Genomic DNA, 26,662 nt, shown 5'->3' with positions numbered 1-26,662 from the left:
ACATTGCGGTTAAGTATAAATGTGTCCCTGTTGTCATTATGTGGTGTGTTTTTGTTTTTCATATTTGAATTCCAGCTTTTTTTTTTTTTTATTTATTTTTTGGATAGGTTATCTACAGTGGGGCAAAAAATTATTTAGTCAGCCACCGATTGTGCAAGTTCCCCCACTTAAAATGATGACAGAGGTCAGTAATTTGCACCAGAGGTACACTTCAACTGTGAGAGACAGAATGTGAAAAAAAAAAATCCATGAATTCATATGGTAGGATTTTCTTCACAGTAGGTATGGTGTTCTTGGGATGCAACTCAGTATTCTTCTTCCTCCAAACACGACGAGTTGAGTTTATACCAAAAAGTTCTACTTTGGTTTCATCTGACCACATGACATTCTCCCAATCCTCTGCTGTATCATCCATGTGCTCTCTGGCAAACTTCAGACGGGCCTGGACATGCACTGGCTTCAGCAGCGGAACACGTCTGGCACTGCGGGATTTGATTCCCTGACCGTTGTAGTGTGTTACTGATGGTGACCTTTGTTACTTTGGTCCCAGCTCTCTGCAGGTCATTCACCAGGTCCCCCCGTGTGGTTCTGGGATCTTTGCTCACCGTTCTCATGATCATTTTGACCCCACGGGATGAGATCTTGCGTGGAGCCCCAGATCGAGGGAGATTATCAGTGGTCTTGTATGTCTTCCATTTTCTGATGATTGCTCCCACAGTTGATTTTTTTTTCACACCAAGCTGCTTGCCTATTGTAGATTCACTCTTCCCAGTCTGGTGCAGGTCTACAATACTTTTCCTGGTGTCCTTCGAAAGCTCTTTGGTCTTGGCCATGGCGGAGTTTGGAGTCTGACTGTTTGAGGCTGTGGACAGGTGTCTTTTATACAGATGATGAGTTCAAACAGGTGCCATTCATACAGGTAACGAGTGGGGGACAGAAAAGCTTCTTACAGAAGACGTTACAGGTCTGTGAGAGCCAGAGATTTTCCTTGTTTGAGGTGACCAAATACTTATTTTCCACCCTAATTTACGAATAAATTATTTACAAATCCTACCATGTGAATTCATGGATTTTTTTTTTTTCACATTCTGTCTCTCACAGTTGAAGTGTACCTCTGGTGCAAATTACTGACCTCTGTCATCATTTTAAGTGGGGGAACTTGCACAATCGGTGGCTGACTAAATACTTTTTTGCCCCACTGTATGCTACATGTTGCATGCAAATAGAAAACATTGCCTGAAAAACTCTTAATTTGTCTGCTCCGAATCGCTCTGTTGTGACAGACCAGGTACACAAAGACAGAGCAACAGAAACAATAGGCCCAAAGGTCAGTGATAGCAGTTCTCCAAGAAACCAGTAAAGATTTGGGAATCTGGCTTGTAGTGGTGGACAAGTCAGGACTACCAGGTCCCTATACTATGAAGCAGAGGTGGGACCAAGTCATTGTTTTGCAAGTCTCAAGTAAGTCTCAAGTCTTTATCCTCAAGTCTCAAGTCAAGTCTCAAGTAATGTCAGGCAAGTCAGAGTCGAGTCTCAAGTCACTGGTGTAAAAGTCCGAGTCAAGTCACAAGTCTGAAATTTTGAATTTCAAGTCCTTTCGAGTCTTTAAAAAAAAAGAAAAAAGCATGTTGCAGTTATGCTAAATGTAAATATTAGACCATGTAACTTTTAAATCTGTGTTTTTCTCAACACATGACAAAATAGTGAACTTAGAAAATATACACAAATTGTGAAATTGCACCTCTTTAAAATGCAGCTCAATTAAACCTAGCTCCAAGAATAATTTTCACCGACAGTTCTGAGATAAGCTGCATGTTATTCTTGGATGCGGTTGTAGGACCGGTGTTGTGCCAAAAAGTGATTGTCTGCCAAAAACTGATTTCCGGTATTTGCCAAAAAGCGATTGCTCATATTTAAAGTGCTATAAGTAACTTGTTGGGCTATAATATGTTAAACATATGTCAAATGCATCCCTTATGGATGACATAAAGTCATCTTGAGCCACAAACAACATTCGTGTAGCAAGATACAAGCCGCAATCAGTTTTTGGCAGCGACTTTTATATAACCTTTATTTATGCAGTAAAAAAAATCTCATTAACATTAAAAATGTATTTTGTAAGAGTAAGTTGCCCAACAGGACAGCAGAAATGGCAGCAAATATTACAATAGTTCTGTAAAAATATTTTAAGTGGGGATAAAGGACCGGATTGGTTATAATGTAAGTACAAGTTGTAAAGATACTTAAAAAACAGATAATTTTTAAATTCTTTGTATCCCCTGTTCACCGAAGTCTATTTACGAACATACGTAAAGATATTACACATAAAAAATACACAGAAACACTGGAAATCAGTTTTTTGGCAGACAATCACTTTTTGGCACAACACCGGCTTTAAAATCGCATGACAAAAATATCATATACATTAAAAAAACTGCATCACCAACGTAGCCTGGACAACATTTGCTAGTTAGATGAAGTCAGCTATCTCATCGTAGCATATTTATATGCATATTTATAATTATACGGTTCTTGTGAGTGCATACACTCGTGAAGTTTAGTAACTTCCGGTCACTGCAACAAGCCCAGGTACAGTTTACCGACGGATGGGTACAGGACCTTGAAATGCACCGTGTAGAAAGTAAAGACCATCGTACGTATCATAAGTTTACCAGTCTCACAAATCGTCGTCATAAATACACAATCGTTAACCGTTTATTAATATAACCTTTGAGCTTAACGGTAATTAATTAGTAGTGGAAATAATTTCTGGTACGCCTTACAGAAATGTAGCAGTGACAATAATATTGTATGCTGTAATCGTACTGGACAATTAGTGATACAAAACAACTGTTTTATTCTGTGAATAAAAGTATATGTTTTTGTCAATGTACCATAATAACAGAAGCGAAACACAATATTGTGTCAGGACAATTCACTATTTATGCACAATAAATAAAGGAGCATAGCGCGACAATTTCTGTTCAGCGCCAGACTTGCTTGTAACCTATATCACCAATTATGTTATGAAAATGACGCATTAACTACAACAGCAGACTGACCTTTGTGTAAATGCTTGGAGCAGACTAACCTGTGAGCTGGAGTGTTCTGGGACGTTATATTTGATCTTTGAATGGCTGCAATCCAGTCGCCTCTTTGTTACTTCGGAAACATGGCTCGAACAATTTCTCTTCAACGACGTAATCCGATAACAACCGATCTCTTTACCCGTCGGCTTCCCGTGGCTGTCATGCGACCGGCTATTGTAGTTAATAATACAACAGCTTCTTGACATTTTTGTGTTTCTTTTTATCGCTGTATAACTGATTTTAATTGAAAGCCTGCGTGCGCTAGTACCGCTTGCCACGAGTTCCCAGAATCCTTTGCGGTTCTACCCGTGAATGACGTCACATTTTCAATCTCTATATAATATGCATGTTAAATTTTATATTTGGGGTAAAATATCAAGTCTTTTCAAGTAAACCGGTTCAAGTCCAATTCAAGTCCCAGGTCATTGGTGTAAAAGTCCAAGTCAAGTCACAAGTCTTAGAACATTTTTTCAAGTCAAGTCTAAAGTCATAAAATTAATGACTCGAGTCTGACTCGAGTCCAAGTCATGTGACTCGAGTCCACACCTCTGCTATGAAGCTCATGCAACACATCCAGGTTATCTTTCTGTTATCTGAATTTATTTCCCCTAACATTGTTGATTGGAATAAACGGTCACATGAAGCTGATTATCAAGTTGGTAAGTTAACCAAGGATTTTCCTGGCATGTTCCCCAAACAAGGGTGGTGTTGGCAGCATCGGACCAATCTACAAGAGAGATATTTTATGAATCATATGACTCTTCTTCCACAGGAAAGGACTGCTGCTACCTGTACGAGTGTGACTATTTAGACTTGAGTTTGTTTTAGAATTTAGATTTTATTATATTTATCCCCATTTATTGTTGTGATTTATTATTGCCTTTTTACTGCTCTTTTTAAACGTTTTCATTTGTACTGACTATTGCACTGTAGAGGCTGGTGAGAAACAGTATTTCATTTCAGTCTGTCATTTCGTATGGTATTACCCAAACTTCTTGAAGTTGAAGGAAATGGTTTCAGTGACACCTACAACAGAAACATTATCTAGACTGCATGAAAAGAAACACACCTACCTGTTCCTTAAGTTAGGGCAATGAGGGTCCTGGCAGTCCCTGCATCTGTCCTGGTCCCTAGGGTATCTAAGCCTGCACCTGTAGCCACTGACAGAGGGAGGGCAGATAGGGTCCCTATTCTCATGCCATTTCACTGGGAGGGGGTGACCAAGGTCTTTCTAGCTACTTGCATTCTAATATCATAGCTTTTTCCAAGATGAGTATGGCTAGGACCCAGCTTAGCCCCACTCCTGTACCTATTCCAAGGGCAAGGGTGGTTGAGTTCCAGCTCACTTTTGCCTTTTCCTAGAGTGAGGAGGGTTAAGACCCAGCTTAATCCCAAGCCCATACCAACTCCAAAGGTGGGCCAAGTAAGATCTGGCTTAAAGTTACCTGATTCCAGAGTGAGGACAGCTAAGATCCAGTCTTCCTCAGCACCCACATCTATTCAGTGAGGAAGACTAGACCCTAACAACAGCCCCAACTGACAGAGGAAATGGATGGATATTCCCACAGTCCTAACCCAGCCTCTAGAGTCAGCTATGAGCCCAGCAGAGCTCCAGCCTCCCCCAGATCTTCCTGAGTCTTCTCCAGAAGACTACTTCTTCCAGAGAATCCTCCAAAGTGCCCTCCAGCTCCTCCAGTGTCTCCAAAGAACCTCAAGCCAAAGCCTAAACTGGAATCCAAGGGTTCTGAGCCTCTGGCCAAAGCCCTTGTTTTTCTTTCCCTCCTTTCCGGCCCCTTTCACCCTCCTGGATCAATGGGACTGTCCTGCTCCTTGTTTTGTATATCTCTGTCTCAGTGTTTGTTTTCTGTGTTATTTTGATGGTTAGGTTTAGGATTGGAGGTGAGGGAGAACCCAACTATGCTCCACCATCTCTGGCTTTATAACAGTGTGGTGAGGCTTCTGCAGCCAATCAGCACTAAAAATAAATCAGAAAAGGAGAGAGCACATTAATAAGAAAGATTAAGAACTTTTGTTTGACTAGAATTTAATAATAATGGATTTATATAGCGCTTTTCAAGGCACCCAAAGCGCTTAACAATGCCATTATTCATTCACTCTCACATTCACACACTGGTGGAGGCAGCTACAGTTGTAGCCACAGCTGCCCTGGGGCAGACTGACAGAAGCGAGGCTGCCATATCGCGCCATCGGCCCCTCTGGCCAACACCAGTAAGGTAAAGTGTCTTGCCCAAGAACACAACGACCAGGACAGAGAGCCCGGGGATCGAACCGGCTACCTTCCGGTTACAGATACACTTCCCAACCCCCTGAGCCACGGTCGCTCAGGGGATGACACAATAACAAGGACTGACATGACGTGGCATGAGATAACTTGGTGTGGGGATGTGGCAACCTAGGCGTGGACCAAGAGGGGGATAATTGAACCAGAGGTGGGGGACTGGAGCGTGGCAGGTAATGTCTAGTGATCACACTGAGGAGAGAGAAGAAGGAAGAAAGGGGTTAGTGTGGCAATGGCTACTGAGTGCAGGAGATGGTGACTATAACTAAACTGACTGCTTACTTGCAGGTGGAGAGAGATGAGCTTTGAGGGGATGTGATATTAGTTCGGGTGAGCTGAATGGTACGAGAGGGCTGACCTCAGTTCCAAAGGTTCTGATAAGTGGTGGTGGCAGGAGGGCAGGCAGGTGAAGCACTGAGAGATTTCCAAGCGAGGCAGTCAATTATCTAGGAGTGCGGGAGGTGGGCTAGAGCCAGAGAAACAAGTCGAGTGAATTTCCAGGGAGCTACAGCACAAGAGAAGAAGGTTAGTAAACTTCATAACGACAAAAGCATAGGTCATAAGAGCCGGATACCAACATTGGATAGTTGACAAACTAGCCGTGAGGGGATGTCAACGTGGTATTTAAGTCTCCCGACCTGATTGTCTCAAAACCAACTCCATTTGTGGAGAACAGTTGAGGGGATGGTGGCCCTGCCCAGGAGCGGATACCAGGTGACTCAGGAGAAAAGTGGAATTTTCCAGCTACTCACCCAGACTGTGACACATAGAGGGTTTGTTTAACAGAGGAAGATTAGATGGACAGTTAAACGTACGTGGTAAATAAAACTCGACATAATCTGTATAGCAATGAAAATGAAAGCCTTGCTTTCAAGAATTTTAACATAGTAGGAGCAGTTTTAGAGAGAAATTAACCCAGTGTTTTATGTCCTCATGAAATGAAGAAGGCAATATAAACCAATTCTATAGGAGGCAGCTCTGCTTATTGGTCCCCATTAAAACAGCAAAGCAGATGCCTCTAATCCAGGGGTCGGCAACCCTAGGCACAAAGGGTTAACTAATGGCACAGCCATAGCTGGACTGGCCATCGGGCATACATGGCCCGATGATTTTTTTTTTTTTGTAACGGTTTAGACAATGAAAAGTGGTGGATTGGCCAGATGCTGGCCGGTGTGTAAAAATAACTCAGTTGTTTGGTGGTGGCATCGCGGAGCTTCCACAGATTCAGTAACATTAACAAGTGGTGGAGGCCAGCAGGTGGATGAGGGAGATCGGAGGAAGGACGAGGAGAGAGCCGAGGGGGCCGCCGGTCAGAGCGTCAGGTGAACTGAACTTCAGGTAAGAAGTTATGACCTGCAGTCTATCTGGGTCAGATATAAACCAAGTTTAGGTGGAGTTTATTTTCGTTGTGCTGACCTTTTACAGTCAGTTACATTAACTCTACTGCGTACTAGCTAGCATGACCGAGTTTCTATACAGCTGGGTGGGTGCTATGATGTTACTAATGTTGAACTTTATTTAATTCATAAGGTTAGTTAGTAGAGTTGCCAACCGTCCAGTAAAAAGATGGAATCCTCCTGCATTCAGAGAAATTATTACGCGTTTCGTGTTGAGCTGAGAGGGGACGCAGTTGGTCCCGGACTTTAGCTAGAATGAAAAAGGCACAAAGGTTGAGTTATTCTTTGTCTTTGCTGCACAGCTGCCTCTTCTTCTCTCATCCTCTCACCCGCTCCCTCTCCTGTTGCTACTTTAATCATGAAACTGATCAATGATCAGCTGATCGGCTTTTCTCTCTTGTTTATTTATCGCCCACTTTGCGCCAGAAAGAGGAAACCAGCGGATGTCGCACTAAACAACAGCAGCACGTTTAAGCTTGATCAGCTGTTGTTAGAATTTATTTAATATTACTTTCTAGTACAGCTGATGTTTGCTGGAGCCACAGCTGTAAACCTGCTGGTCATGATATCGGTTTGGTTATGTGATGAGAGGGAAACATGAAGATGAAACCAGGAGATGTCCTTACTGAATCATCAGAGCTGAACAGGTGATGGAGAAACGGGTTTACCTTTTAGGTGACATGAATGAGTTGAAGGGAAGTTATGAACTGTTTCTGAGAGACAAATAACACCAGGATCCTTTTCTAAGTAGCTGACAGCTGGTAACTGTGCAGGGGCGGGTCTAGCAAAGTTTTGCCAGGTGGGCAGGTAGGGCATTAACAGGGAAAGGGGGGCACAAAGAAATACTTTCTTATTTTCATTTAAAAATGTCTGGCTGTTATTAAATAATTATCTGAAGCTTACAACCAAAGTTTTTATCTGATGTAAAATGTATAGAAATCATACATATACCAACAACATTGTACATCACTGTCACAAAATCGTTTGTTTTCATTCAAAGGCTTTATGGCTTTAATGCCTGGTGGGCCGGTCTCTAGTCAAAATGCCCGGGCTGTTTTTTTGTCCCAGTCCAGCCCTGGGCACGACACACAGTGAATTAATCTGAGAAGGTGCATCAAAAGATAAATGGCCGCGCCAGCGGTGCACATCGCAAATCAGCTCGCATAGACACATTAGTTGTGCCGCTTCCTAATGACAGTATCTTAACTAACAACCCCAAGTACCAGATTCAACTTGTAATTGGCTAAAAATAACTTAGCCTACTGGTGAGAGGGACGTTGTTAGCTTTCGACATTCCGACACTTCAAAAGCTTGAGGAGCTTTCCGCTCAGCGCAGCATCAGCACCACGGAAATACACGGATACATCCGTAGACTCGAGACACAATGCATTTTCGGAACTTTCCGGTGTTTGGACCAATGTTTTATTTTCTGATCAAACCAGAAATCTTTAATGAGTAGCTGGATTTGTCTCGCATTAACTGGCTGAGTTAATGCCAGTTAATGCAACATCGAAGCAGCTGTAATCCATAGCTGTGCGTGTTCATGCAGCTTGCATTTTCACCTGCTGGACATCACTACCTGACAAGTTTAACTGTCCTCAGAACATTGCAGAGGCCTTATTGACAGTATTTGGCTCTACATATCTGTGTGAGCAGATTTTCTCTCACATGAGTGTCCTCAGGTAGCCGTCTGAATGCTGGACACTCGGAGACCTGTGTCTCTGAGTGGGAGACCAGAGATCATATTAACATGTGTGTCTCTGTATTAACAGACATGCCATATTGGCTTAGTTCATTTTTCTTATCATCCTTGTGAGGAGAACTTAAATAGCATTTGTATTTTCTGTTGTACAGTTCATTTGCTGTTATGGAGTTTTTGTTATGGATAAAAAGTGTCTTTTTTTTTGTTTCAAAATAGCTGATAACTATTCGCTGATAGCTGCCAACATCTGCAAACAAATATAATTCTAGAAAGTTGTTCTATACAGTGTGTAACTGTTAATATAGAGCGTTATTAAATTTATTGTTAATGCAATCATATGGCACACTGACCTCTGAGGAAATTTTAAATGGCACTCGCCATCAGAAAGGTTGCCTACCCCTACTCTAATCTTATTGGGTGTGCACTCGTTCAAACACACACACAAACACATACACACACTCGAGTCACATGTAATAGTCAATACTTAGATCATCTGTACACTCATTTACAGTCTGGTTGGGTGTAGTTGCAGCATTTTCCTTGACAGGCTCTATAGAGAATAGGACTGAAAAATTTTGGCATCTTGTAGTTTGTTACTCTTCCTTACAAAAGGCAATATAAATTTCTCTTCACGGGCAATCTCAGATTCAGCTTCTGTCACATCAGGTAAGAGAACATTAAAACACCATCTTTATCTAGATGGTTTTCATATTTGTCAGTGTATTTTGCTATTAAATTGATATTTTGATATTTACCTCTTTAGAATAATAAAACATTTTATATTCCATCTTAAGTAGCTTGAACATAAATTACAAATCATTTAGGGTTTAGTAGACAGCTGTCAGTTTTAAGAAGAAAGCGAAAGAATTATTGTGAATGCTTATTTGTTTTTTCTACTGCTTAGCCTTTTTTTTTTTAGATTAGATTAGATTAGATTAGATAGAACTTTATTAATCCCTTGGGTGGGTTCCTCTGGGAAATTCGATTTCCAAAAAAGCACAGCACCGACAGAAGTTACAGAGTTATACACACACACATATATATAAATACAGAGACAATATAAATAAAATATACGAAGGGGATAAATATAATAAATAGGAATAAAAATAAAAATACAAGTGAATTGCACATTTCAAGTATTGAGTCTATTGCACCGTTGACTATTTACAAAAGTATTGCACAATGATGATGATTACTTAGTTAAACTTTAAAGAAATTCAAAAGAAAAAAGGAGTTAAACGGGTTGTAGAGCTTTTCTCTGTAACCTTTAAAGCTCAGTGAACATTTTAGCTATTAGCTCTAGGCTATACAGAAGTGTTTTGCTTTTGGCTCTAAGCTACCAGTAGCAAATTTCTCCTGCATCTATACAGCTGAATAAATGGATTGCATTGAAAAACAATGCATGCCAGGTTTTTGAGCATTGAAATGATAGCTCTGGTTCTGCTACATCTGCAGCAAAAGAACAAAAAAACAAATAAATCTATATGTGTTAAATCTAACGCTACAAATGCAGATTCTGTGGAAAACTGTTTTAAATTAACTCAGTCCCATATAAATCCTGTGACAAGTTGCATGTTGTCTCTGTCTATAGAATCATAAGTTTGTTATTGTACTACATAATTTGTTAAGTTAAGACTTGTAATGAGTAACTGGAAAACTCGTAAAAATCATAAAATTTGGTACTTTATTTTGCACAGCAAAAAAACATTTATTTACCTTTTACCAGTTGCTTCCCAATGGAAATTACAGTGTGAGGGTACAAACTAAAAGATTGATGGTAAGTGCAGGTTGCTTAGGATAAGTTCAACCATTGGCAACCACTGGCATGGTTGAGCTTATCTCAACCCAATGGTTCTCTCAACCATGAGCTTATCTCAAGAAAATAATGCACAGTTTTGCATTTTCAATTCATAACTGTACCCATGACTAGACAAAAGCATCAGTGAAATTAATTTGATGTAATACTGTGCAAAATAAAAAGCCTGTGTAAGAAAAATGGAATTAGAGGCTGCATGTATGAGCTGTACATGAGGTCAAGGATGCAGCAGTAGAACTTGGGGTGCCTACTTTAAATCTGGCAGAAAATATCTTAATCGGTGGCTTAACTGGAATTTCTGTGGTTATTGGTGTTCATGTATATTAAGAGTATGTGGAAACACATTTTCATTGAAATAGCCTAAATGTGTTAACATACGATCTTACCCCCAGCCGGTCACAGCAGATGGTTGCCCGTCCCTGAGCCTGGTTTTGCCAGAAATGTCTTCTTTTTAAAAGGGAGTTTCTCCTTCCCAAGTTTGCTAAAGTGCTTGCTTATAGGGGGTTGTCTGTTTGTTGGGGTTTCTCAGTATTATTGTGGGTCCTTTACCTTATAATATTAAGCACCTTGAGGCAACTGTTGTTGTGACACTATATAAATAAAATTAATTTGAACTGAATAGAGTACATGTAATTTTTGAAGACAAGCCTCTTTGAACCACACCCTAGCATTGCTATTTTCAGGGATTCTAGTCTAATCAAACCTTCAAATGTCTCTAATCAAAGCATCCCAACATGAACACAAAGTGATATTACCTTTATGAAGTAATAAAGTCAAAGTTTTTTTACAACTGTTTCGTTTTTCCCAAACATGTAATCTGCTAAACAGATTCATAGTTTGGTTTAAAATTGATTCAAGGAGTAAACTCTGGCAACCATTAGCTGCTTTAAAATAATTTTGAAAGGTAGGCAAATTTGAAGCGGCAAGAACATTTCAACTCATGTTTGGCTAACGGGTGAGTGGCTTCACTACAGGAACATAACCAGGATCTCTGACAGGGAAGTGAGATAGTGTTGACAGAGGTCAAGATGAGGTTATTGTAGATCGAGTCTTGGTGTCACAAAGTAAGCTCAGGAGGAGCACTTGGTCCTCCTGGCAAACACTCAACAAAAACATATGGGTGGAGAATGGGCGAAAAGGTTGTGAACAGATAAGTCCTTTCATCTGCAAGTAACAGGGAAGATAGACTGGAGCTCAAAAGTGGCTGAAGGAGTTCACAGTCACCTAGTAAACTGAGCTCCAGAGAAAATGGTTTCTAGAACTCTGAAGAAATAACTGGAGAGATGACCAAGAATCTGGGTTAAACAAAGAAGAGCACAAATTCAAACAGGTAACAAAGAAGGCCTGGCAATCACAATGTTGGCACAATCTGGCAGAGAACTGTGACTCAGCCCAGCCTTAAAATATGCAACACTTGACTCTTCAAATCAGGACAGATGCCAAAAGGACAGCTCAAGTAGGATGACTCCAACCTGACATTTGTGTTTTAATTTGATTATGTGACAGTGATAATGCACAGATAACACAATTCAGCTATTTACTGTAACCTAATTGCGGTGTTCACCGTATGCACATATTACTAACAAGCTTGTGTGTGTGTGCATGAATCCACTCATGTGACTGTCCTTCACAGTCAGTGGTCAGGCTTCAGTAAGTAGTAAGTAATCACAAATGACATGTATTGATCAGCCTAGAAAACAGCCTAAAGCAATAGCTTTAGAAAGACAAACTTATGTCATCAGTGGAAAGAGACACCCAGTGATAGCTTCACCATGTACTAAAAGCAATGATATGTCTGGGCATCTAGGATTTTTATTTTTTATGTTTTTGTATTTTTTGCAATAATAAACTGACAGAACATTGTCAATGCACATAATGCTGAAATAATGATTAATACTTGTATGGGTTAAGTGTTTTTATATATGTAATAGGAAATGTTTTTATTAAACATTGTAATATTGTACATTGTAAATATTTTAATATGTAAGCACTTCATAGAAAACTCAATTTTGTAACATTGCAACCAAAATAGCTCATATAAATAGTTTATAAAGCTGGTAAACCAAATGTTTATTTGCCACTGATATCTGTTGTCCCACCTTTAGAGGGTAGGTGACTTATGATGATATTGTAAATAACTTGCAATCGAGAATTATTTGCAAAAAAAGTTGGGATCTTTTGCAGAGGAAATGATGAAGAGATTCATTCATAAGTTCCTACCGATCATAGCACAGAAAAGGCAATGAAGTTCAGACAATGGACTCATCTGCTAGATCTCAGTACAGAATTTGTTACTGCCTTTTACAAGATCTTACTGCAGTGACAAGTGTAGTCTGGACTGGTAGGGCTGCAGTTCTGATCCTGTGGTGTCCTCGGGATTCCCATATGCTTGTTTGCCATTCACCTTGGGACCATTTTTGATCCGAGGACACCACAAGGGTTACGCAAGGTTGGCTTTTAACCTGAAGAGCTTTGAATGGTGCGCAAAACTAGCAGCCATCTGGCATTGATGGCCTGATTCTACTGGGAATTTTTCCTTCCTACTGTCGCAAAGTGCTCATAGGGGTTCACTTGTCATTTCCTCTCTAACGTTTTGCCAACAGCACCTTGAGTCCTGTGTGACCAAGCCCATTACATCTTAAAGACCTCATAGTACCACAGCATCCCAATAGAGCACTTCTCTGTAAGAGTGCAAGATTGTTGTGATTCTTGGACGTTCCAAAAGGACCATGGAAGCAGAACTTACAGGTACCAGGCCCCTCCCCACTGGATCCAGTTTCAAGTTTGGCTTTGGGAAGCAGACATGTTCTTTATAACTTCAAACTTTCAGTTTGAATAAAACGTTGATGGAAAAAAAAACCACATAGGGAATTGCCACCTGGTGCTTTTTCTCGTGCTTCAGTATTCGTATTTCCAAGGTAATCTTCTGTCATCTTGTTTCTGTTCCAGGATGGATCACCATGAATGGCAACAGGGAAGAAGTAGGGGTCATAGGCACTATGATGATGATGATGGTGAGTAAGAAAAAACACTAACTGAAAAAAAGTTTTGCCATGCGAGAGAAAACTGAGGAAGTGCCCTGACTTTTTTTAAACTCTGAGGTCTAAGTCATCTTCAGTGATGATCCCAACCCTTGCCCTGAACTATAAACCTTTGTTTTGGAGAAACACAAAAGGTACATGCTTCCTCACCCTCTTCCTGCCACTATCCCCTGTTTCTTCTGTCACTCCAGTTACTGCTAAATGTTTCTCCAGTGTCTTCAGAAATTTGTCAAGCATAGGTGACATCCTTACCTTCTACAATTACGTTGAACATTTTATTACTTTCTAACAGATTTTGCTCTATTATCCTTGACAACATAGCTCCACTTAATTAAAAAACCCAGAAAAAACTAATTTAGGTGGTATTCCCAGACTAAATACATCTACTTGTGAACTGTGTTTCTAGGAGGGCAGAGCACAAATTGAAAAACATATACATTTCATGTATGACATCTGATTTTTAAAACCTGTTAGATGCTGCATAATGCTGAAACCAGTCAGAAGTTTTTAGAATACGTTCCCATTTTCAGAGCACCCCTCAAGCTCTGACTGCATTGATCAGATCCAAATGAAATGTTTCTCTCTCCATCTCAGAGGCCCAGCCATTCTACATCGGTGTTCCAGTTTCCCACCGGCGGAAAAGGCGCAGACATCACTCCTATGCCAGCGATGCCAACCGTGATTCACGACATACACACTATGATCACCATAACCAGCGAGAACACTCACATCGCGGATATTATAACAAAGACGAGCACTATAATAATGAAGAGGATGGCGAAGAGTGTCGTGAGCATGCCAATCCTACAGGTTAGAAATCAAAAGTTTTTCATAAAAGTATCCATAAGTGTTAAATAAAAGTGACTGTTTGCCTTTTTACCTTGTGATTTTTTAAGATTGACATACTTAATTTACTCTGTCATCCAGTAATTATATAATAATTACAATTATTGTATAACTAATAATAACAGTAATTAAACTGCAACATATAACCACTATGCACAAAAGATCAGAAAACAAGTTCATGCAAAAGTATCACTAGGCAAGATACTGAACCCTGAGTTGCTCCACTGCATTCATCAGAGTGTGAGTGTGTGTGACTGTTGGACAGAAATTACTTTGACATAGAAATAAGTGAATGGGTGAAAGAGTCTTGTGTTTCACAGTCTGTTCATCATATCCACCAGTGTGTGAATGCGAGAGTGAATGAATAGTGGCATTGTAAAGCGCTTTGGGTGCCTTGAAAAGCGCTATATAAATCCAATCCATTATTATTATTATTATTATACATTCATATATACAGTGTGTAAAACTGAACATGTCACCATGTCTCCATTCCTGAAGAAAAACTATATTGAAGCATTTAGACAAGCCTGTGAAATACTAGGAAAATCAAACTCTTTGGATGCCAAAATACACAAGTTTGAAGGTCAAAACGCACTGAACATCACCCCGGAAATATTATAGTGTTCTCCTGTGAAGTCTGGAGGTTGGAAAATCATGGTAGGTATAGGGGATAACATCTCTTTCATTTGGTAAGTTTTCCTGAAGCATTTGTTAACCACTGTGTTTATTGGATGGTACAACATCATTTTCACAAATGTAATGAGATTGATTGTTTTTCTGCCTATCAAGCTGGATGGATATGCTGGCTTGCTGTAAAGGCTGAAATTCATTAGCTGTGAGCTGATACTGGGCGATCGTGGCTCAAGAGTTGGGAGTTCGCCTTGTAATCGGAAGGTTGCCGGTTCGAGCCCCAGCTTGGACAGTCTCGGTCGTTGTGTCCTTGGGCAAGACACTTCACCCGTTGCCTACTGGTGGTGGTCAGAGGGCCTGGTGGTGCCAGTGTCCGGCAGCCTCGCCTCTGTCAGTGCGCCCCAGGGTGGCTGTGGCTACAATGTAGCTTACCATCACCAGTGTGTGAATGTGTGCGTGAATGGGTGGATGACTGGATATGTAAAGCGCTTTGGGGTCCTTAGGGACTAGAAAAGCGCTATATAAATACAGGCCATTTACCATTAACATTAGAAATCATTGCACTTGGCGTTCATACATTCATTATACTGCAGTTTGTGATGTCTTTTCAACCAGTTGAGTAAGTTAGTGTAGCTTTCCGGTGCAGACAACTCTTCAGCATGCATATGATTTATTTTGGTTATTATTAATGCTAAATATGAAGTATTTTGAAGTATGGTGATCTGCTTTGAGGGGCAGGCTCTTCACCTTCGGCTATGCCAGACTTTGATTTGTCACTAATCTAGACCAGAGATGAAAAGATCAACAGGTAATGAAATCACCACCTCTTGATCAATCAGTTCTCCAGAAAATAGACCCATCTTCTGTACTACAAGAACAATGGGGCTACATGGACACTGTGTGACTCTAACTCCCATGTTCAGCATTTCTACTAATTCCTTCTGAACAAATTTTCTTTTGTGTTTAGTTTATGCCAGGATGTGTTACAAAATGTTGCTCTCTGACATTGGTATAAGGGGGAGAACACATCTGCAAAACGCTGCAGCAACATCCGCTCTCTAGGCCTGTGTGAGATTGCCATTACAATGGAGGAAGGCAAGAATGGTTTCCTCTGTGGATAGTAGAAGCTGGTTTGAACAGATTTATTACAGAGTAATTTACACAGTTCTTTTAGTGTGTGAGACATGAATAATGAGCTCTGGTCAGTCAGTATCTCTTTCAAGATGCCGACTCGGGAGATTTCCTGAAACAGTGCCTGTGCCACACTCTTTACAGAAATGGTGTGCAGCGGCACTGTTTCGGGATAGCCTTCATAATATTGTTGTGATTTGGCGCTACATAAATAAAACTGAATTGAACTGAATTGATATTGCATTCCATAATCTACCAGAAAGAAGATATATCCCTATGCACCTCGGTTAAATGACATATGAGGTCCAAGCTGATGCCCTCAAACAGAACCTCAATTAATAGTTAAGCACAAAGACACTTTTAGAATTCCCCAAATGGCTGGCCAATAAAATTGGACCATTATTTGCTCCAAAGTTTTGTCATAACCCATATGACCTCTTATCCCATATTCATAGAATAACGTCAGTGTACTTTTGATCCGTGTGTGATCAGTTTTTATCACTTAGTCAAATGATAACTATAGAAGTGTCGTCACCAAACTACTTTAGTGGGAATCTCCTGTGGACAAGATAGCTGGAGCTGACAGAGCTTCCAGAGAAGGCCCTTCTGTCTCCTCCTCCTCGGAGAACTGGGCGGCTTCCAGCCGATGTTGTGACTCCCACCACCTCCCTCAGCTGTGCTGAAAGGTGATCCTTGGGCAGGGTCACAACAACATCTAGCCTGCCCAGTCAGTGGCAGTGGACCCACTATCAGTATCTGCGAGGAGCCCCACTCGCTGATTTGGTGGTGCGAGGCCTAATTGGTCCACTACCAGCCAACGGCCATCTTCTCTAAGTTGAGAGTCACCGCCTGGGCACCGGGAGTAGTCTCAGCCTTTACTTTTTCTCAGGTCTTTCTGCTGTGGCCTGAAAGAAATCTGAGAAAGCCTGAAGATCATCTCCTTTCCCCATCAACTCTAGTGGTGTCATTGAGGAACAAGCAGAGCAACCACTCTCCAACTCCTTTATGTGGCTCTTTGACTGGACTTGTAGCTGTTCTAATTGCCAATGATGCACCACCACCTGCTCCCAATGCATGGCCACCAGCTCAACCACCATCAGGGCCAGCACCTCAATTGGCTGGGCCAGTCACAGGTCCACCATACCACAGCCCAGGTTTTGGCACCACTGTTATAAAAAGACCCACTATACACAGTTTTGAAAGGTAAGTATGTGTTTATTCATGATGCTTTTCACTTTTGTGACCTCTCTGCAGCTTCCAGCCACTTCCTTCACCTCCAAACACCAGCTCTCCCACAGGGCCCTGGCAGCTGCTGAAATAGGGAAGGCATGGTTAAAGTGATGGCTATCAGCAGTCCTGGCCAGCATTCCCTGGCACTGTCCCCTGAACCCACCGCTCCACCCCTCCACTGCAGCTGAGCCTAGTTGCTTTTACTTTGCATTTTAAAGAGAGTGTATTTTCATTTATTTTACATATCGCTCACTCATTTAATTTTGGGAAGGCTAAATTTTATTAATTTAATTAATTGGGTCGCCCTACAGCCTAGTGTGGTTGTTTTTCCACATAGTTTTCTCTCATAGTCTGTTAGTAGCAATAGGAAAAGGGTGCTTTTTCTCCATTGCGTTGTGGATTACTGCCTCAAGTGAAGGGCTTCACGCATCTCAAGGGGCTGGACAGACTGGATGCTTTAGTAGTTTTTAGCGGTAAAGAAAGTGAAGCTTGAAGCATGAAGCTTTAAATTAAATGTCAATCTAGATGATCTTCACACATCACTCTAAAGTTAGGATAATTACTGAAAAACATTGATTTGTGTCCTGGTTACCTCCTGGTGGAGATATGTACATGCATGTTTATTATCTGATTATCAGGCTTGGATAATTTGTAGAAAGTAGATGGAACTTATATGAATGCATTGAAAAAAATCATTTTGCCCTTCAAACTGTGCTGGTTTTTTTCTTTCCCCTTTTCGGCAACAAGGTATGGGGCGATCGTGGCTCAAGAGTTGGGAGTTCGCCTTGTAATCGGAAGGTTGCCGGTTCGAGCCCCGGCTCGGACAGTCTCGGTCGTTGTGTCCTTGGGCAAGACACTTCACCCGTTGCCTACTGGTGGTGGTCAGAGGGCCCGGTGGCGCCAGTGTTCGGCAGCCTCGCCTCTGTCAGTGCGCCCCAGGGTGGCTGTGGCTACAATGTAGCTTGCCATCACCTGTGTGTGAATGGGTGGATGACTGGATATGTAAAGCGCTTTGGGGTCCTTACGGACTAGTAAAAGCGCTATATAAATACAGGCCATTTACCATTTAAGGTATTTTTTCTGCTGCAGTACCATTAGTGGCCACTGTGTGCCACAAATTAACAACAAGACTCACTGGCAAACATCCACAACTTTTTTTTTTTTTTGATTTTTTTACTTTTTTTGCATGTCCACATAAACAACAGAAAAACCTCAAGACCAAATTGCATGTATGAAATTGAATTTGAAAAATAACTTCTAATTTGACATTTTCACATTCATACAAACACTTTTTTCTATGCCTAATTGCTTTCTTAGTGTGTTGTTACAGTCTGCAGATAATGCAGACTAAGTTTATTGTAAAGCTGAGGACCCAAAAAAAGCAGATGGAGTTCATCAAATGGCAAGGCATTCTGCAGCCTAACATAGCATAAAAGGTTATGTTAATTCAGGGTCACCTGATCAGCCCTAACTAAGTTTTGTCAAAAAAGAAAGTCTTAAGACAGGCTGTTTCTATTTTAAGAGTATGCGAATATGGAAGAAAGCCACCCTACATATATTTTTAACAGGCACATTGAAGGACATATCTTGGTCAAAAAATGGCTTCAAGATTCCCCACAGTGTTACTGGAGGCCTAGGTAATCCCATCCAGATCAAGCATCTGGTTAGACACCATATTTCTAAGATTTTTAGGGCCCAATACAATAAACTTAGTTTTATCTGAACTTAGAAGCAGAAAATTAGATGTCATCCACGTCTACAGGAACCCTGTAGAACTCCATAATTAATTTTAGTGTGTGAAAAGGACACTTCATTTACATGAAGAAATTGGAGTCTATTGGAAGTACATATGATTCAAACCACTGCAGCGCAGTAGCTTTAATATCTACAACAAGCTCTAATTGTTGCAATAAAATATCATGGTCAACAATGAGGTATATCAGCTCAAGCACAGAGATGAGTCCACTGTCAGAGGCCTTAATCATTTGTAACCTTATATCATATTTACGATTGAAGCATTAATTAAATTACATAGAGCTATTTTGCTTTACCTAGGCACTCAAATACATTCCATACAACGTGTCTCATTGAAACCATTCACACCCATTAAAAAAAAAAACACTTTTTCTATGCTTAAGTGCTTTCTGTCTAAAATTCACACTCTGATAAACACATTGGAGAGCAACTTGGGGTTGGTATCTTGCCCGGGGAAACACAGCACTATAAATACACACAGAAGAGCAATTAGTCACAGAATCAGATGACAGAACCAATCAGCAGCTGCCAGCTCTCCAATCAGGAAGGACCTGCAGAGACTCCAAAAGGCAGAGGACACACACAGAACAAAATCTAGCCACCGTGATCCAAAATATGGCCAGGGCTGTACCATCAAGTAAAACCTTATTCTCCCACAGCGGTGCAGCAATAGCACGCAGTGGCCACTCCGGACCAAAATGGTGTTGTTTTAGTGCTTTCTATGGCTTTTTCATTGGGACTTCTGAGCCACATGGACACCATAACAAGTGGTCTTCATGTTTACTAACGGCAAATACTCCTAAATTACAAGCATCATATTTAGTTACATGGACTCACCTTATTTCGTGCCAATAGAAATGCAGCTCTGTTCAGTAAGAATCCCGGTGGTGGCTTCTGTGTCTACATCAACATGAAATGGCGCAAGAACTCTGTACTAGTTTCCAATTACTGCTCATCGCTGGTAGAGTTTATCACTGTTAGATGCAGGCCTTTTTATTTACCTTGGGAATTCACTACTGTGCTCATTACAGCAGTATACATCCCACCCAGCGCTAACACTAAAGAGGCGCTCTGCGAGCTGTATAGGGTGATCAGCAAGCTGCAGAACTCCAGCCCCAATGGACCGTTTATTATCGCTGGAGATTTCAACCATGCAAATCTCAAGTCAGTGCTTCCGAAATTTCATCATTATGTAGACTTTGTGACGAGAAAGGCAAACGCACTGGATCATGTTTACACAAATATTCCCAGTGCGTACCAAGCGAAGCCCTGCCCCCACATTGGTTACTCAGACCCCTTGTCTGTCATGCTAATTCTGGCTTACAGATTGCCCATCAAACGCTGCAAACCGGTTCTGAGACAAGTGAGAACCTGGCCTGCAGGAGCTCTCTCTGCTCTTCAGGACTGTTTTGAACACACTGACTGTGACATGTTCAGGGAGGCTGCAACACCACATCAACACATCTGTGACCAGCTACATCAGTAAGTGCATTGATGATGTCACTGTCTCCAAGACTATCCTAATATTCTCCAACCAGAAACTGTGGATGACTTCAGAGGTGCGTGAACTGCTAAATTCTTGAGACTCCGCCTTCAGAGCAGACGGCAAGGGGGTCCTAGAAACAGTGAGGGCCACACTGAGCACTGGAGCCCCTCAGGGATGTGTGCTCAGCCCACTCCTGTTCACTCTGCAGACTCACGACTGTGCAGCAAAGCACAGCTCGAACCACATCATCAAGTTCGACAAGACTGTTTTGGGTCTCATCAACAAGAATGGTGAGTCAGCATACAGAGAGGAGGTACAACAGCTAAAGGACTGATGCAGAGTCAACAACCTGTGTCTGAACATGGACAAAACAAAACAGATGATTGCTAACTTCAGTAGAGCACGGAGAGATCACTGACCACTTAACATTAATGGATCCTCTGTGGAGGTCGCAAGAGCACCAAATTCCTTGGTGTTCACCTGACGGAGAACCTCTCCTGGTCCCTAAACACCAGCTCCATAACTAAGAAGGGCCAACAGCGTTTCTACTTCCTGTGGAAGCTGAGAAAAGACTATCGAGAGTTTCCTAAGCAGCTTCATCACTGTGTGGTATGGTAACTCCACCGTATTGGATCACAAGACGGATGGTGAAAGTGAGAACAGCTGAGAAGATCATTGGAACCACTCTTCCCTCCATCACAGACACCTATTGCATCCACTGCATCTGCAAAGCCACCAGCGATGTGGAGGACCCCACACATCCCTCACACACTTTTTTACCTTGCTGCCTTCTCGCAAGTGGTACCGGAGCATTCGGGCCCTCACTGCCAGACTGCGAAACAGTTTCTTCCCCCAAGCCGCCAGACTACATCAGTGACTGGTCTGACACACACACACACACACACACACACACACACACACACACACACACACACACACACACACGCAAACACACACACACACACACCTCACTACCTCAAGCACTTATCTGGACATTTTCATGCACACACGCACGCACGCAAACCTTCAAACATCACGTTATGTGTTGCACAATGCTCAGTCTTTTGCACAACACACTGTAATTGTTGCACTTCTCTAATTCACTGTTGTGTCTGCAGTGTCTTATGTCTGCACTGTCTTGTGTCTGTATCATTCTGTTCTGTCTGGTGTTGCCGTGTATTTGTTTAGGTTTTTTTTTTATTTAATTTAATTTAATTTATTTTTACAATTTTTGCACACGTGCACTTTATGTAGCCCTGTGTTGATTGTCTGTTATTAGGGCTGCCACAAACGATTATTTTGATAGTCGACTAGTCACCGATTATTTTTGCGATTAGTCGACTAATCAGATCATCATCCATTGGACATAAAACGTACAGCTTATTGCACCAGCAGCATCTGCTCTTATATAACTATCATTACCTTACAGCTTTAAGTGTTTAAGGTCTGTGCTAACTAAAAATAAAGAAAGACAAGATGATAATTTATTAAATTTGAATGAAATTTGCAGATTGTTTCAGTGAAGTTTAATAAACTCCTTGCTATCTAAAATATAACAGGACACCGGAGTATATTCTCGAGCATCTCACACTTCTGATAATCAGTTGTCTGCTTGACTTTATTCAGCTGTGTAAAAACTATAACTTTAATCTCAGCCAAACCGATTTACTCAGGAACAAATAAAATACAAAAAAAGCCAAACAATAACATTTTTAAGTTATCTAAGTGACTTATATATCATGTTTAACCTGAGTAGCGAAAGACGGCGGTGGGTTTGAAAACGATTTGCCGGGAGTCCGGTGTTCTCACGGCTCTAGTTAGCCTAGCCCCCGGCTAGCTATCGAGCTAGTGGGTAACAGACGTCTCCGAAAACGTCGGAGCGCTTTTGAAAATATGTGGTGTCCTGATAAACTGAGCAGATATTTGAGGTTTACACAGCTACATTCTCGCCTGAAAATATGTTAAATGTTTATTTTGTGACCCAGAAAGAATAACAAGAGTAATAGTAAAACTAAGTAGCTGCCGCCATTGTTGGAAACTGAGCTGGGCTGCGTTATGAATTCTGGGACAGAGCTACTTCTTCTTCGGGGTTTAACGGCAGCTGACATCCTTGTACATGCAGTGCTGCCATCTTCTGTTTCAGTCCGTTATTACACTCTTAAATCCTGCTACTTATTCCTGCGTCTTTTGTGATCTTACAAAGCTTCAAACGACACGTCGACTATTAAATCAGTCGTCGACGATTTTGATAGTCGACGTAATCGTGACTAGTCGACTAATCGTGGCAGCCCTATCTGTTATATGTAATATGTAGCACTATGGTCTTTAAGGAATGTTGTCTCGCTTCACTGTGTACTGTACCACTGCACATGGTTGAAATGACAGTAAAGCCACGTGACTTGACTTGTCTAAAGCAAGGCACAAGGGATGAAACTAGCAGAAAATACAGAAAAAGAAAATACATAAATACATGAAAGAAACATACACACCAAATACAGACTAAACAAACCAAGAAACAACATAAGATATTTAAATTAACAAAACCTGAGAGTACATTAACTTAAAGACCCAGGAGCATGACATGTGTAGTTGAAAAAAAATGCCCTAAAACAAAAAAATCCTCAGTTCCAACCTTAAGTGGGTTATAGCAATCTGGCTAGTATTTAGAAAATAAGTAACACAGAAACATATTAGACTTTGCTGGTATTTTAACAACACAGCTAAATATATACACAGCAGTGGTGGAGGCACAAGATCTGGCCTTATCTATGCTATTAGCTAGATAATCCAAAGTTTCACCTGCATGAACAGAATTTAATTACGTAGTTGGAGTATATATGCCACAGTATGTGATGAATGTTTTTGCAGCATGGTCCTGATCCCAAGCGGCCATGAAGTCTGAAGCCTGTAAGCTGATTAGAGCTGAGGAACTTAAAACTGTGTGCGCATGCATGCATGCATGCGTGTATTATTTGGTGTGACTGTAAGTGTGTGTGGTATGCAGATCACCTGCTCCTATCAGGATTCATAATAATGTAGAGCAAACGCAAGGTCTGAGATAGATAGGTTAAGGCACTGATGCAGTAATCGGAGACAAAAAGAAGAAGTTACGTTGGGGGCAATGTCCTTGTTTTTCTTGCATCTGAGTGTGTTTGTATTTGTGTTCAGGAGCAGAGTACTAGAAGGCTCTCTGGTGTGTATCAGCCCTCTTCAAGCCTCTGGCTCTTTGCTGATTTGGGGATTTTAGTGGAATTCTATCACAGCTTACAGAAACCTTTTTGTAGCTGCTTGACTGGTGCAGGTCTGCTCACCAAAACATTTGCAGCTAACTGAAATACCAAAAGACAAGCTGAAAAGACATATGAAAAAAGTGTGAATGTATGTCACTTGTCTCCACTCAAACAGTGTTGAGCCAAGGACAGTCAACTTAAACAAGAATAAGTTGGAGGGCTACATTGTTTTTTCTGAGCGCAAAGTTTAAGGATATCTTACCCGTTACTTTTGGGATTTTGGCGTCTCTGGATTTAGTGAGCATGGAAAACTCTGGGCTCTTTTCCCCATCAATTACAACCTCCCAGTGGACATTGCCAGGCTCCCAAATAGGTAAAGTTGAATAAATGAATAAAAAAGTAATACTAAAAAAAATACCGTATTAACCTGAAATAAATAAGCACAAGCTGCAAGCTAACTACTTTTATCTTTAGTATAATAGCATTCCCTTACATTTTATATTGCTTAGATAGTGTGCACTTTCTTAGCTTTGGAGATAATACAAAGATTTTGATTATTCTGAAAGGGCATTAATGGCTGATAACATCATTGAATCAATAAAGTAGCCCATCACAACCACAAGTATGCCCCATTATTTTAAATTAAGCACAAATCACGGCAACTGAAGGAACAAGATTCTATTTTAAGATTTTAACAAATTCAGAATTCTGAGTAGATTTATTACAACCTCATTATGTAGTATTTAGAACTAAAAGAAAACATTTACACCTATTCAACTATGTTCATGAAGACTATGATACAAAGAGCTAATGTTTATCTAAAGTTTTAGTTATTTGTTTTGTGATTTATGAATCGAAATTTTCTTTATCTATGATTTTTGTCTGTTAAGTCAGCTTCTGGCTTGAGGGTATTTGTCCTTTTGTCCAGTGGTCCAAATTGATCTTTAACATTGCAATCATAATTCACCATGACCAACCTCTGTGGAGTTATACTGGCTGTTAGAGATTAACATAATCAAATCTCTAATGTGGCCCGACCAATAGTGATAGAACTCAGTAATGGAAACTTCTGTTGGTTGCACCGTGGAACATTTTATTGTATTTTCATTATACACCACACTGTAACACAGATTACATAATTTTAATAAAAAGATAACTGAAATGATCAACATCACTGTCGCAAAAGATCTGTGAAACTTGTGCTTATAATAGGAACTTCTCAGATTTATCACTTTGTATGAGTTATTGATTTTTGACTATTTTTTTACTTCTTTGTAAGGAGGAATAAACGAAGACCAGTGCCCCCACCCCCACCACGCACCGCCCACACACCCACACACCCACACACAAACGGTGGGATGCAAATGAGTAGTGCCTCTAGGCTAAGGATGTTAATAGAGATTGATCTGTTCAGGGTAAAATTAGAAAATAGTGCACATTACTCTCAAATAGTCATTAGAGAACTGACTCATGTGTTTTGCTTTTTGAGATAACTGATGGGGATTGTTTATATAACATATAATTATTTACAGTTAAAAGAAAAGAAAAAAGGAAGTGCTATAAGAATCTAAAGTCCTCATCAGAATCTAGCAAACCTACAGCCAATTCAGATTGAATACCAGCCCTAGTATGTTTATTTTATATTATATTATATATATATATATATATATATATATATATATATATATATATATATATATATATATATATATATATATATATATATATATATTCTATTCTCTGTGGCAGTGAACCAACACCTGAAGCAAGATATTTAACCCCTGGATGGTGTTGTAATCAATTGGGAGCTTCCAATACTTAGGAAAATACTGGATTTAAATCCTCCAGAAGCAGAAAAAAACTCCCTTAAAACTCCTTTAAAAACATGATGACAACAGAAAAAAATGAGAATTTAATGAAAATATTGTTCCCAATTCTGTTCATCTGGATGTAGCGTTTTCAGTGGGAGAAATGTTTCATCACTCATCCAAGTGACTTCTTCACTCCCTGAAGTCGCATGAAAATATTGTTGTTATGTATTTATGTAATGTTATGTAATTTGCCTAGACACACCCTTCAATGGAAATTTTATATAATTTCTGTATATGATGAACATAAATCCATCTTAAACTAACTGAAGCTAACTTTGTCTCTTGTTTGACCTCTGTTTGTAGTGTCCCCTGCTGCTGAAAGGCTGCGCCACATACTGGGAGAGGATGATAGCACTCCAACACCAACAATATTCACTGAGATGGATACATTACAGCAGGAGGGTGGTGAATTAGAGTGGAAAGAGTCTGCAAGGTACACACACACACAGTAAGGTAACAATTTCTTGAATTCGGGAATTAAAACTTAATTTTCCCTCCTTGTTGTAGATGGGTGAAGTTTGAGGAGAAGGTGGAGGAGGGAGGAGAAAGATGGAGCAAGCCTCATGTTTCCACACTCACCCTCCATAGTCTGTTTGAGCTGAGAACCTGCCTGCAGACAGGAAGTATTCTGCTCGACCTAGAAGGCTACTCACTGCCACAGATCGTGGGTGAGTCATACAGAATATAAAAATCTATATAGATATATAGATTTAATTTGTTGATATTCTAAAAAATATTCTTATTTTATTCTTGATAATCCCATATTGTTTAACTAATCTGTCAGAAAACTCTTTTCCTTCGATTATATGTTCCAAGTATTTCATTCGTTTCTCAGAATCAGCACCAGAATACTTGATTAATCCCTAAGGAAATTTACAACTCCAAACTGGGAAGTTTATCATATTATTGTTCTGTAGTATATCAGGATTGTTCCAAATATGTGTACGTTCCCATGGTATTAGTGAAGACTCATTTAATTTAATTCACTCTAGAAAGATTGGCACCTAGTTCAGTCTTTTATTCCATGATTGCAGATGCCGTGCAGCGCGTCCGCCTCCGCTGCAGCAGCTCTGCAGACCTTGCCCCGACACATACCCCTATGCCCGACTGAGGCCGGGTAGCCATCTGCCCAAACGCGC

The 26,662-nt window shown here is 40.6% G+C and overlaps 1 protein-coding gene across 1 annotated transcript in view; it reads left to right on the top strand.

The window, feature by feature from the left end:
* Positions 1 to 13,253: 13,253 nt before the first annotated feature.
* slc4a5b (solute carrier family 4 member 5b) overlaps positions 13,254 to 26,662 on the top strand; it is a 59,448-nt gene continuing 46,039 nt past the window's right edge. The window contains exons 1-4 of the mRNA XM_085414781.1: positions 13,254 to 13,317; positions 13,939 to 14,154; positions 25,827 to 25,956; positions 26,031 to 26,191. Of these exons, the coding sequence (XP_085270907.1) occupies positions 13,254 to 13,317; positions 13,939 to 14,154; positions 25,827 to 25,956; positions 26,031 to 26,191 (571 nt within the window). The remainder of the gene's footprint in view (positions 13,318 to 13,938; positions 14,155 to 25,826; positions 25,957 to 26,030; positions 26,192 to 26,662) is intronic.

Source organism: Rhamphochromis longiceps, linkage group LG7 (genome assembly GCF_057381845.1).
Source record: "Rhamphochromis longiceps isolate RC_006_pf linkage group LG7, R_longiceps_female_GT1.1, whole genome shotgun sequence".
In the NCBI taxonomy this organism is placed as follows: Eukaryota; Metazoa; Chordata; class Actinopteri; order Cichliformes; family Cichlidae; genus Rhamphochromis; species Rhamphochromis longiceps.
This window is presented reverse-complemented; position numbering and strand designations above follow the sequence as displayed.